General features: G+C 45.0%; 1 protein-coding gene across 1 annotated transcript in view; it reads right to left on the bottom strand.

Annotated features, from left to right (window-relative positions):
- LOC8034788 (gamma-aminobutyric acid type B receptor subunit 2) overlaps window positions 1-13,079 on the bottom strand; it is a 329,601-nt gene that overhangs the window by 137,231 nt on the left and 179,291 nt on the right. Inside the window, exons 6-7 of the mRNA XM_042289254.1 lie at window positions 7,317-7,544; window positions 3,574-3,634 (exon numbers count right to left, since the gene is read on the bottom strand). Of these exons, the coding sequence (XP_042145188.1) occupies window positions 3,574-3,634; window positions 7,317-7,544 (289 nt within the window). The remainder of the gene's footprint in view (window positions 1-3,573; window positions 3,635-7,316; window positions 7,545-13,079) is intronic.

Below are 13,079 nucleotides of genomic sequence, written 5' to 3'. Positions count from 1 at the left end.
GCTGCTTGACTGGCTAGATCGGACTGTAGCGTCGGCTGGGGTCGGACGTAATGTCACGCGGAGTATAGAGGGAGCCAGCTGCGGGACTCTGCCCGTAAGGCCCGCTTAATGTTTCGTCTTGAAGCTGTGTTTTGTTGAGCAAGGACGTCTGGGAAAACGATGTCTCCAAAATATCGGTAGTAGATAAAACATAGACAAAAAACTAATTATTTAATAGACTATATGCGAGATGCACAGCGCCATCTAATTTGGGGACGGGGGGTCACCAGATGGCTTCGCCGCTGGCAAAGGCCAGGGCGCGAAAGCGCAGTTCCGAAGAGTCCTTAGCTCACACGAGCATTCGCGCAGAGAAAGCCCTTTCGAAAACCAGGCACCCGTGCCTTGGCCGGCTCTCAAAGCTACCTTTCGAGCTGAAGTTACATCCGCCATGTAGGTTGCGCCGAGTAGCCAGCGACCGGCGGGGCGACGGGCACGTACATGCGAAAGAAGAGCGTAAAACAATACTAACCCTTAGCTCGCATATGTGTGGGTGAGAATCGATGACGGTGAGCAGAAGGCCCCGACTGTTACCGATAACGCTACGAAAATTGACAAATAGCGGAGGAATCTGGGCGCAACGAAGATGGCTGCGCACAGAGTGTTGCCAGACGTTCGAGTGATTTTGCATATGGTCTACTGGGCCTCATTGAACTCGCTAGGCCCTGCGCTTGCTAATCTGTCAGTTAGTTTTCAAAGAGTCCCCATCAAAAAAAATAATAGCAGGTTTTTTTCACCGCAAAAACAAACTACGCATCGCCGAACGCACATTCTTCACCCGAATGTAGCCCTAGAGGTTCGAACCAGGTGCCAAAGTTTCACGACTAATTTTTATCTACGAACAAACCTTTCTTGAATAAGATGACAATTCTTAAATTGTTTTCTCATTCAAAAGTTATATTATCTTTGGAAATTTTCGATGGGAAAATGACGGCTGACAGAGCTCTCGAGTACATGTAGCTCTATGGCGCTTGTTACCAAAAACGGGCGAAAATGGGCCTCCATTTTTTCATTGAACATTTTAGAAAATCACTTGTACCTTCACTAAGATAAGAGCAAACTTTGGCATCTGGTTCGGACATTTAGCGCTATTTTTGGGTAAAGAATGAGCGTTCGGGGATGCGTATTTTATTTTTGCGGTGAAAAAAGGTCGTTTTTGGGCACTCTGTAGTGGGCAAGTGGGTGTATATTTTTTACATTTATTTGCGAGTGTTTTGGTGAACGAAAAAGGAAACGACGGTCGGGAATCATTTCTGTCCTTGTGTCCGCATTCTCTGGTTCTTGTGTTGTTTGCGCTGCTTTTTTTAATTAGTGGATACAACAAAAACAGGCAGGTATTGCTACACAAATTGCTTAAGATGGGCTCAGGTCCGTTCAATGTTTTGAAAACGGAACAATTCCTGAAGTCGTCCAGTGTCTCGGTAGAATTCTTAACCGAGACGAGATTCTTGCGTAACGTTTTGAGCATTGCACGACTTCGAACCCAATTCTGACTGTCCTTTTTTATGAGCAATGGCTTATTTCTCTATCCTTTCTGCGTCTTTGTTTTTGTTCTCTCGGTTTAACCCAAGCACAAAATAGCCAACTGAAACTAGGGCTTAGATTAAAGCCTGTGTTTTTCCTTCATAAAGTTCTCGCTATCGCAGGCTCTCGGAAGTATCTGAACACATTGTCCTATCTGCGACGCTCAGAAGCTCAATATTCGTCTTACAAGCAAAATGAATGGAGGTCCAAGGGAATGTGTAAATGATTCACTCAATACACCGCGTCGAGTCTCAATTGAAACTTAATAGGTTATTTATTTTGAGTCCTATTGAACCCTCGCAGGGCATTGGCCACTGCGTTTAATTGAAGTTTTAGCAATTGCCTTTTAATTGAAGCTTTGGCAATAGTGTTTCAATTGAAGTTTTGCAATCGTCTTCCAAAATATTTTTGCAACTGTTCTTCAATACAATTTTTTTTTTTGCAATTTCTTTGACAAGCAATTTCTGCCACATGTGAGGTTTTTTCATCTTATAATTTCTGAAAGCATGGAACACAAACATTATAAATAACTCACAACACACTAATCACACTCTTCTTGACTACTCCACCGCCTTATATACCCTACGTATGAAAGGTATTCATTTGGCCGGTGACCACCTCAGCATTTATTAAGGTTCCCAGTATGCTATCTCCTCCTAGGAGGTATGATAAATGATAAACTGTGTTTCGACGTCATTAGACCCTATCCCTTAATAAAAAGAGAAAACAGACAAAAGCATCTTGGTGCAGGGAATGATCGTTCGGTACAGCCGCTAAATCCACACTCGTTTGCATATCTAATGAGCAGTTTCAAATAAATAAATACTGAGTTCATAATGAGCAAACTCAATCGCATTCTTGATGAGTAAATTCAAAATAATATATATTTTCATTCTAATGACCAAACTCAATTGCATTACTAATGGATGCATTGAATAAAATCGATCCTGAGTTTCTTATGACCGAACTCAACTGCATTCCTAAGAAGTAAATTCAAAACAATATATATTAAATTCTTAAGGATCATACTCAAGTGCATTCGTAATGAGTACATTAAATAAAGTCGATATTGAGTTTCTTATGATTAAACTCAATTGCATTCTTAATGAGTAAATGGAACAGAATTGTTATTGAGTTTCTTATTTCAAAATCATTAAGCCTTGAGTTTACACTGTTTCAATTGAGTCTATAAGAATACATTAGAAGCTCAATCGAAACTCATTGATCATTTTTTAAGGGAAGCTGGCCTCGGGCTCTAGTCACTTGAGATCCTCATTCAAGCGACCAATCAAACTGGTCGTTGAGACAATAAGAACGACGATCTATAGCGCGTGATAGCTTTCTCACAGGAGGAGCGCACATTGGTGGAACGCAGTCACGTGCCTCGCTCCTTAGCTCTGATTGGCTAACCGGATTACCAAGTTTTGCCAAGTTAAACTGAAACAAAATATTGCCACGCGCGTCGCCGAGCGAGCGCGTGCGTGGCCGAATGGTTACCGCGCTTGGCTGCCGCGCGGTAACCATGTTCGATTCCAGTCAGCGGAATGTCCTTTTATTTATTTATTCTTTCAACTTGGTGTTCTCGTAGGTTCGAGAACATTCTCGTCTGATCGAGTTCTGAATGTTGTACGGGCCACGCGCGTACATAAGGGACTCCGCATGGCGAGCGGAGTCTGTCTCGCCCCAGCGTTCGATCCTGCTGTTACGCCGACTTGGACGAATCAGTGATGTAAACTAGGACTTTTCGGAATTTGTAACAAAGCGCGGAAGCCAGAAAATCAAAAATGGTTCGTTTATAATTTTTGATCTCTTCTCGGGTACTGTTTAATCAGCGATAGGTAAATATGGGTAATATAAATTTTAGGAAAAAATACAAGTGTACAAAGAACCCGCTGTTTTTCGCTTTCTTTTTATAAAGCCAATCTTAAAAAAAAAAAAGAAAAAAAAACACGAGACTGCATGGACTAAACACACTAAAAACACTTCCGCGAGTAGCGAGAACACTCAACTCACTTTGAAACTGCTTGAGGAGGATCTGACCTTTCCTTTCATTGCGAAAAAATCGCACGGGTCCCTGGAAAGTTGCCGCAAAAAAAAAGACAGACACGAATGTCATTGGGGTAAGAGAAAACCTTGAGTGACGGCCCCGACTCTAACGTCACTCATATAGTCTGGAGAATACAAAATGTTTCCTGGTTCGTAATATCAGCTGTTCACTCGAAGAAATCTGGAGCGCCTCTACTTTCTCGGAAATCCCTCGGAAGGTCCAGTTGCTGCAGTCTAAGGTGGGAAGTCGGCGAGTTACAAGGCTGAAGACATCTTCAGAAGAAAAGAATCTGCGCTGCGATAGTCATGATGAAGTTTCATGTGCTGACGTCACGCGAAATGCCACAACTAGAATTGTTATTTTTAGGTATATCATATCGGGTCTCCCAAGCGGATCTCCGGACATAAAACGAGCCGCAAAAATCGGCGCCTGTACATGAAAGCTCAACTTTTAACCGGATGTGCGCTGAGCGGGGAGACTTTACCGTGTGAAATTTAAAGACGTTGTCCTTGTAGAAAATAGATAAAAAAAAAAAGAGCTTGCAAAGTTCGCGTTAGGCCCCCTCGAGGTCGACCAAGTTACCGACGCTATTAACTTGTGGCGCAATTTCTTCGTAGGGCAGTGAGCAGACAACAGGGAGCTCCGTCTGCTCGCCACGCCCAGCCACGCCCATCGGGAGATGGCTTCCCAAGTAAATAGGGTCGCTAACTCGGTCACCTGCGAACAAGCATAACCTTGGCTTTGGCAAATTTTTCGCGCTAATTTCTTGCAAAAAAAAAATACTGCGCCTCAAAAGTTTTACGCGGTAAAACTTACCTGGTCGTTTGCACATTGCATGAAAGTTACAGCTTTATTCGTGCAGGCGCCGATTTTCGCGGCTCGTATTGAAGCGAAAAATCATCTTGGGACAGCCTACATTCTCAGTCCCGTCATTGGCCGAGCTCTTTTCGTAGGTTGCAGCGATTCTCTCGCCCAAGTGTTTTGCCGGGAAGTGGAGGCACTCGATTTCTTAGAGTGTCAGACGTAGTGTGCGCACATTTTCTCCAACACTTTTTTTGTAGTAGAAGTATTAATAGAACTACAAAACGGAAATCTGTCTTTCTAAAGTATTAGAAGAACGAACACCATCGGTTTTTGCCAACAGAAGTCAAGACAGAAGAACAAATGGGAGAGTTTGCGAGAAAAAAAAAAACAACAAAACAACGTCTGACTTCCCACAAGCGGTAACACTCCGCTAATACTGCCTATGACGTATGGGTAATTGTATCGTCCACCCTAAAGAAACTGAATCGTGCAAAAATAGCGCCAAGCTCCTCATATGGTCGCCATTTTGGTTCACAAAATGAGTAATCCCTCCTTGCCCTCTCCATTCTTCGTGTGCCGATCTAAATATATTGTGACGTTTCTCGTATACCGAGAGTTTGCTATCCACCTCGCCGAAACAAGCGTGCGTCTTTGTACCACCGCCACACACGCGTTGTCGATGCTTGGAGGCACTGGAAACTATTTTTTCTCTTTTGAAATACCAGCGAAGAACAATACAATTTTAAGATATCTGTGTCGTTGGGCATGACTGATAAGTTGATTGCATGCACAGCGCCAAAGACGTTAATATTGGCGAGGAACGCCTTGAGTACGGTGATGCTTCCTAGTGGTCTTCGTGCGACTGGATTAGAGCGAAACTCTGGAAGTTTCGAAGATTCGAAGGGGCCGAAATGGCGTTTGCCATAACAACGGAGATCTATTAGCCAATCGCGTTGCGATGTTTTGGTCGTCTGTATGTAAGATTTTTTTTGGTGTTCGGTAAGCAGGCAGAGAAGGCAGTGGCGCTACTTTCCCAGGATCCAGTGACTCTATTCCATAGAGTTATTGCAATCAACGCTAGAGGCTTAGCTGGCGTTAGTGCCCACGGGACTTACTGTTGCAAATTGAAGCAGAGAGAAATCAGTCTACTTTTCCAATCTTGCTGTGCATTCTTATGGGAAAACGTACGTGATATTTTTCTCTTCGCCAGAGAATAATAAAAATCAGCGTAGTTTCTTTACTCTTAACGTGAACTATGTAGCTTTATTCATATTATAAAAGGATAAGTTATATATTTAATGCATTTTCTTTTATTACTCAGCTATTTTTACGTTAGGAAAAATTGATGCCCAGGGTCTATGTTGTACAGCATGATATGTCAGTAGAAATTATGAATTTAAGCAAAGGGAACAATCGAAAAGTGCATAGGGTTTACTCAAGCTGTAATAGCATTCAAGCTGTAACAGACACGTACTAATCCAGTACGTGTTCTTCGTTCTATAACTCCATGCTTCGTTCTTGTCGGCTGTTTCGATTGTTTGATTTGGCATGTATTAGCATCTTCTTGGTTTTCGTCAAGCTGATTCACTCTGTGTGCTTCATAGCATTGACCATATGCGTAAATACGTTCCCTATAATAGCAGTCTGCGACTTCAACATGTATTACACGTGTGTATTGGGTTATTTTATCGCAGTATCGACGCCATCAATTTCAAGAAAAAACGCTCTGACACGTATTTTTGTACAGCCGTTTGTAAAACGTTCCAAACATTCAGTTCTGTCGCAACACTAAGCAAAATTTACCCTTAAAATCGAGTGCAAAGAGAAGACGCATTTGCGTTTTCCCATAGGAATGCATTACCGGAAGACAAATTTGGACTGGTTGCTGCCTGCTTCCAAATGCAACAGCACGTTAGCGCCACCTGAACCTCTAGTGTTTATTGTAATAACTCTGTGCTTTTGTCTCCACTCTAAAAAATGCCTGCGCGTCTATATACCCGCCAAACACTCAAAGTGCCAATCTATGCTATCTTCGAAATCAGCTCAGCGAATGATGAGGCGCAATATCCGTTTAGAAATAAAAACAAAGTCTGCGCTGTGGCATTACGCAATGCAAAGCGTCATGCTTGTATTGCGTAATGACACATCGCAGACTTAATTTTGAGGTACAAAAAGATGTTCCACATCATCATTCGCTGAGCTGATTTCGAAGATAGCAGAGATTGGCTCTTCGAGTGTTTTCCGGGTAAGTTGACGCGCAGGCATTTCTTAGAGTGTAGTGCCACCAAATAAGCAACGCTTCAGAGTAACGACACTTGGCTATATTGTGGCTTAAAATCATGGTTGTCAGTTATCTGAAGCTTCATCTCAAATCACTGAAAACGTTTTTCCGCCCTTCAAAAAGGCTTAAACAGTTCGCGACAAAGCAAAGCAATATTACATCAGCTTCCTAACACCGAATCTAATGCTGAGGAAGTCGAACTTTTGAATCATGACGATCGGAAGTTGCGTCTGCCCTGCACAAGCCCCAAAATGGCGGCGCCCACAACAATGTCGGGAACGGAGTGCCGATACTCTAAGCAGAGCTCATTTAGTGGCTCTAATTTAGTCCTCCCGGGAGATCGGTGCCCGAGCGTGCTAACGCACAGCATATCGGAGCGCGCTGCAGAACACAGGGATCCTGGGCTCAATACGCACCCCTGCCCGTTTTGATCCAGATGGACATCTAACCGGCGTCCGGTCGTGCGTCACTACTTTGTGATGCACGTCAAAGACCCCAGGCTAGCAGTGGTACCGCACTGACTAAATGTCTCATCGTCAGCTCTACCAGACGCCCCTCGCGGCTGATTAGCTTCCGGCTGTCTCAACATACACCTGACATAATAACAATGTTTCGTGCACCCACCGTGACCCCGATGAAGTTGGTGTCGTTGAGGGCCTCCTTGAAGAGGCGTCCCCAGCTGTGGCGTCGGTAGTCGAACTCCGAGATGCGCGTGTCGTTGGCACGCAGGCGCACGATGACCGCGTGGATGGACAGCGCCAAGGCCCAGATGCCGTCGTAGGCGTACCCGTGGAAGCGGGAGTACTCGCCCGTCCGGAGCAGGTTGTATTCGGCCTCGTACTCCGTGGGCGTCTTCACCCGCAAGAAGAAAAATAGAGGGAGGGAAACACACGTCTGTTAGACAAGAGCGCGCTGAGAAAGGACCCCTTTTATTGAGTGTTGGCGGTAACGCGTCACAAAGAACGGCGCTACCTGTAACGAGTTACTATTTTCAGTAACAATTAACGTAGTTATTACATTTAAAAAGATATAACCGATTATGTACTTACGTTACTTATTTAGAGTAACGGGTAAAATAGTTACGTTACTCGTTACATCTTCCCAACACTCAAGAAAATATTGCACAATTTTGTTTGCGTGTTTCTAGTCTCCAAGTCATGCACTCATCTCACATTCCTTCTAAGATTTGCGTCTGTTAGGAGAACAAAGGACGGCAGAATCTAAGTAAAACCGTACAAATAATAAAATAATTATGTTAGGTTTCCGCATAGAAATAATGTTTATTGACATAATGCCGCATGCGCAGCTAGCCAAGAACAATAAAAAAGACGCAGCTAGCCAAGTAGCCAGCGCCTTTGCCTCCCACGCAGATGGCCGGTGTTTGAATACCGCCACCGCGTATCGTTTTTTTATTTTTTATACAAGTAGAAGATTCAAGAGCGCTGGAGAGCCTTGTAGCTTCTTCATGCGCAGAATCTATACTTCCAGAACGAACGAGGTAGAATGTTCCAGGCTCGCAGGAAAGGCTCAAAAGAAGCGGCACCGCGCCGTACGGAGTCAAGGTTGGTTCACGCATCTGCGTTGGTTGCAATCGCATGCGACCGAAGTGCCCGTAACGAGAAAGTCACCGGGACGAGTGTTCGCCGTAAACAGCATGGCAAGCGATGCAAGGGGTAGCTTCGCGAAGCATTCTATAAGTCACGGTTGTTGCGGTGTTTTGGCCATTACGGTTGTTTCGGTTGTATGCTAACGCAACCGTCGCGAATGTGTGAACTAGCCTTCAGTCTCGCCCCAGTGCTCGAACCTGCTGTACAGAGGTCAAGGCAGCACTCGAGTACTGCTAGTGCAGCAAAAACGAAACATCATGAGTTGAACAGATTCATAAGTACACAGTAACATAATGTAGCACAGACAAAAGAACGAAACATCCTGCATTGAACAGCGTGATAAGTCATCAGTATAGCAGTGGATAACACACGTGTAACATAAACATAACAAATTAAATAAATGAGGAGTGAAATACATCAGCGATTCGTGGCAGAGCGATATTAATACAGCTGTTATTTATATCAGCTGTTATGTGTGTCAGTTCTTAATTATATGTTGCGCATGTCATTGGATAGGGGTGACAGCACGCCGAGAGAGTACGTTTCGAGGGAGTCTAGATCAACCAGCTCTGGAGGGAGTCTCGTCCATTGTTTTATCGTTTTTCGCCTTGGCTAAATGACGCGTTGGTTGCAACGTAGTCGGTTAATATCTGACCACTCATGCTGTTGAAAAGCAGGAAATACATTTTTAGCCTGTTAGCTTTCCTTCGTATAGCAAGGTTCGGCAAACCCGATTGCTGGTGGAGTTCCGTTATCGATGATCGTCTGTCAAACCGATTGTAGATGAACCGCAGGGCTTTATTTTCAACAATTTCAGCGCATTAATGCTCGTTTGCAACCGTGGGTCCTATACTACGTCTGAGTATTCTAGCACGGGGCGAATAAGGCTTTTATACCTTGCTGATTTAGTCGAAAATGTGCAGTCGCGTAGGTTCCTTCTCAAAAACCATAACTGTATTGTTGTTCTCGTAATGTCGCTGAGATGCGAATTTCAAGATAGATTTGAAGTTAGTGTGACGCCGATGTATTTGTAGTCTGGGACAGTTTCTAAACGGACACCGCCAATAGTGTAGGTGAAGGGAAGCGGTTGTTTTCTATTAATGACTGTCACGTGGACGCATTTCGAAGCGTTGAGCACCTTTTACCATTTCTCACACCATGTTAATACTTGCGATAAGCAATCGTTTAAGTCGATTTGATTGGCATGACATATTACTTTTGAAAACATGACGCAGTCTTCCACGAAGAAATGACATTGCATGGAAGTGTGACCTACTTTAAGGTTGTTAATAAAACACAAACACAGGAAAGGTCCCATCATCATCGACCACTGCGGTACATCGGAGACGACGTCTGCCATTTAAGATTTGCGACAGTTGACGGTCACGAACTGTGTACGGTTAGTAAGATAATAGTCGCCATTTGACTATGTTGTTGTTTTTAAGAATGTGCTTCAACTGTGCAAAAGTTTGGGGTGAGACACGGTCGAACGGCTTAGCGAAGTTAAAAAAAAATACGACGTCTGCTTGACTGGTTTCGTCGAGTGTTTTCTTTAGTACGTGAACTGTATGTAAAAGTTCCGTGACTGTCGATAGGCCACGCCTAAATCGCGTTGCTCACTGCGGAAGGTTTTTTTTTAGAAAGACTATTAGGTGGTTGCATAAAAAATGTTCAATAACTTTGCCACATGAGCATAACAACGATATTGGCTTGTGATTTTGTAGATCCTAGGCACTGCCAGGGATTTGTAAACTGGGACAACCCTGGCATTCTGCTAATCACTAGTTATCACTCCAGTATCAAAACTGCGAGTGTGAATGACACATACAAATTCAGAGCACCATTCGGCGTATCTACAGAAAAAAATATTTTGGTATCTCATCGGGCCCGCAGGACTTCTTAACGTCAAACCAAAACAAATAAAAAAAAAAGTTTTTTTTTTTTATTTTGATGCAGAAGGAAGGGACTAGCGAAGCTGTACTATGGTAGGAATGAAATAATGGCCGGCGGTAAGTCGCCCAGCCAAAGTAGAAAGGCTGGAAAGGTTTCCCCCATCTATGAGCGACAGCGGCAACCAGACAACCGGCAAGCTGTGTCTGGTGGCCGCCGTCGCAAATAGATGGCGGTAGCCGTCCAGAATTTAGTGTAGAGATTTGTTTGCCCACGGACACGATACTGGGAAACCTAGCCCTCTACAGCTCCGCTGAAATAAATTCTGCTTTGGACACTACAACGTCCAGAATTGTGATATGTTTCCCACTGTACGATGACAACTGAGAGTTGTCGGTCGTGTAGAACGATGAAACAAACTTGTTGAACACGTTCAATATTTTCTCATTGTCATCATCTATGTTATCGTCAAGCTTGATCGCAGTCACTGAGTTGCTGTTCTTAGCTAAATATGCCCAAATGTGTTACAAATATGCTACATAAAAGAAAAGGCATCGCGTGCTTTTTATTTTTGACTGCAGTCATTTATGAAAACTTTAATGTATAGGCGCCAATGTTCATGTTATTTCCTCTTATCCTTTTAATCTGGCGCTTCAAAATCAAAATTTCACGGGTTATCCATGGGTGTTTACTTTTACTTTCTTGGAGCGTAGCGAAACAAAGCTATTGACGCACGACTAAAGAAGGACCCTAGGGTGTGCTGGGCAGACACCGTTTAGTTTTCGTGCATTGGAGAAATGGTAGAAAGCTACCTCCATATAGCCTATAATATCAGTGTGTTTAGCTCCGTTTTAATCTGTGTACTGCTTATTTGGTCTTGGAGCCGTTACCCTAGCAACTCGAAGCAAGCCACAGACAATGAGTCCGTGATCCGATAGTCCCTTCATAACTCTAGCTAGTGCGCCTAGCGGTTCCATTGACTCCGAAACGAAATAAGGTTCTAGTAGCGATCTGCATTCAGGGGTGATATGTGTAGCCATATTAACAATTTGTGGGAGTTTATAGAGAAATGCTATGTCAATAATGGCGTGGGAAATCTCGCAATTGGTTAATGACATTGTGCTGTTCCAGTCAATGTGGGGTAAATTGAAGTCGCCTGCCAAAACAATAAATGAAGAATTTGTAGAATGCAGATTGAGGATGTCTAAAATGCTCTCAAAGTGGCATATATTAGCGTTTGGTGGCCTGTATATACTGCCTCGATAAGAAAAGAGTCACGGCCGGTCTGTAGTTTGACCCATAGTGTTTCATGGTCACCCGTGTCTTGAATGGGCGTGCAGGACAGGAAACTTTTTACTAGCACCGCGACGCCACCGCATCTCGAGAGGCGATCCTGACGGAAAATTGGTAATCAGCAAGAAACAGCTCAGAGTTGGCTATCTCGCTGTTTAGCCACGTCTTCGTAATTATAACGACGTCAGGACTAAAACCCAGATACACGGATGCAATGTCGGCTGGCTTGTTTGCAACTCATCGCGCGATGGAGCTCACACACCTAAATGATCTGCAAGAGTCTGGAGGTCAGGGTTCGCTTCGGCACGGGCAAGCATTGCCCGTTCTGAGTGGATCAAGAAATTACCTGAAAAGACTACATTCATGCCAAATGTCAGCTACAAGCAAATTTTCGAGCTCTGAACTTTCCACGTATACATGGAACAATGAGTACATGTTGTGCTCTGTCCGCAACTTCGTACAAACGAAATTTTTAGTGTCAACCACTGTGAGGACATCAGCGGTCACGTCGTCGTCGGAAGTTGACTCATGCAAACACGACACGAACACTGCCGTACGCACGTGGTTGCGGAACGGCGCGCAACTCACTGCTGCGGTTTGAACCGACTGAGGACTCCGGGCGTGGCCTTGGGCGTGCTGGCACGGGTCTAATCAGTAGCAGCATTCGACTTGATTTGTCCACTTGGTAGTGCTTGATGCCGTCCGTCGTTCGGAGGGGCTCTTGCTACTTGGGCGTATTGCAGCGGTCGGTGGAACAGCCCTCCGCGGAGATGTACGGAGGCCTCTTCGATGGTTGGCCAGTCGGTGGGTACCGGCAGAGCGGAAGCACCAGTCTCTTGTGCCGCGATGGACGAAGGTACTGGTGCACTCTGGCAAACAGGGGCACAGGCAAGAGCGTCGAGGCAGTAACGTAGCAGGTCGGTGTTCCGCGCTAGGTGCACTCGCAGGGATTCGTCCTCGCGTCGCAAAGTTCGCACTTCGTCAGAAAGGCCTTCCATCTTGTGACAGAGCGTCAACAATACCTCACGAAGGCCGCGGTCATCCGGCGGTACTTGGACCTGCGGACCGTCGGCACTCAAGGTCGACAATGGCGTCCATTGGGTAGAACCGGCGGCTTGAACCGCAGAGGTCACGGTCGATTTTTCAGGATACCGGCGTTTAGCGCACGAAGCGCACTTAAACGTGCTTGAGCCGTTGTTTTTAAGGAGGTTGGTATCGGCCTCGAGGTCGCCTACGCATTCGCCGTGAAAACTGCGAGGACACGCGTCCGAACAGACGATAAAGCGCTGCCTCGATGTCTCGGGACAGCAGAGCAGCCTCACACGCCTTTGGCCGCTGCCATATCAGTGTCGACGCCTGGTAACGGGCACCGCATTTCGTTACTTTTTTTTTCGGAAACGCCTAACAACGCTGACAGATGCATACAAAAGCGGGGGAGGGAACCACGCGTCCGTTAGACGAAAGCACGCTCAAGAAAGGCCTCATTGAATACATGACTCTCACGTGACGTCGCATCAGCAGCCATGGCGGCGGTCTTGCGCGCGGTGGCCTTGCTTGAACATGCATTTTGCACCGCCGTATTTGTCTTTTATTGCTT

Source organism: Ixodes scapularis, unplaced genomic scaffold (genome assembly GCF_016920785.2).
Source record: "Ixodes scapularis isolate PalLabHiFi unplaced genomic scaffold, ASM1692078v2 PGA_scaffold12__126_contigs__length_90152505, whole genome shotgun sequence".
Taxonomy (NCBI): domain Eukaryota; kingdom Metazoa; phylum Arthropoda; class Arachnida; order Ixodida; family Ixodidae; genus Ixodes; species Ixodes scapularis.
Note: the sequence above shows the minus strand (reverse complement) of the source record. Positions and strands in the feature narration are given on the sequence as shown.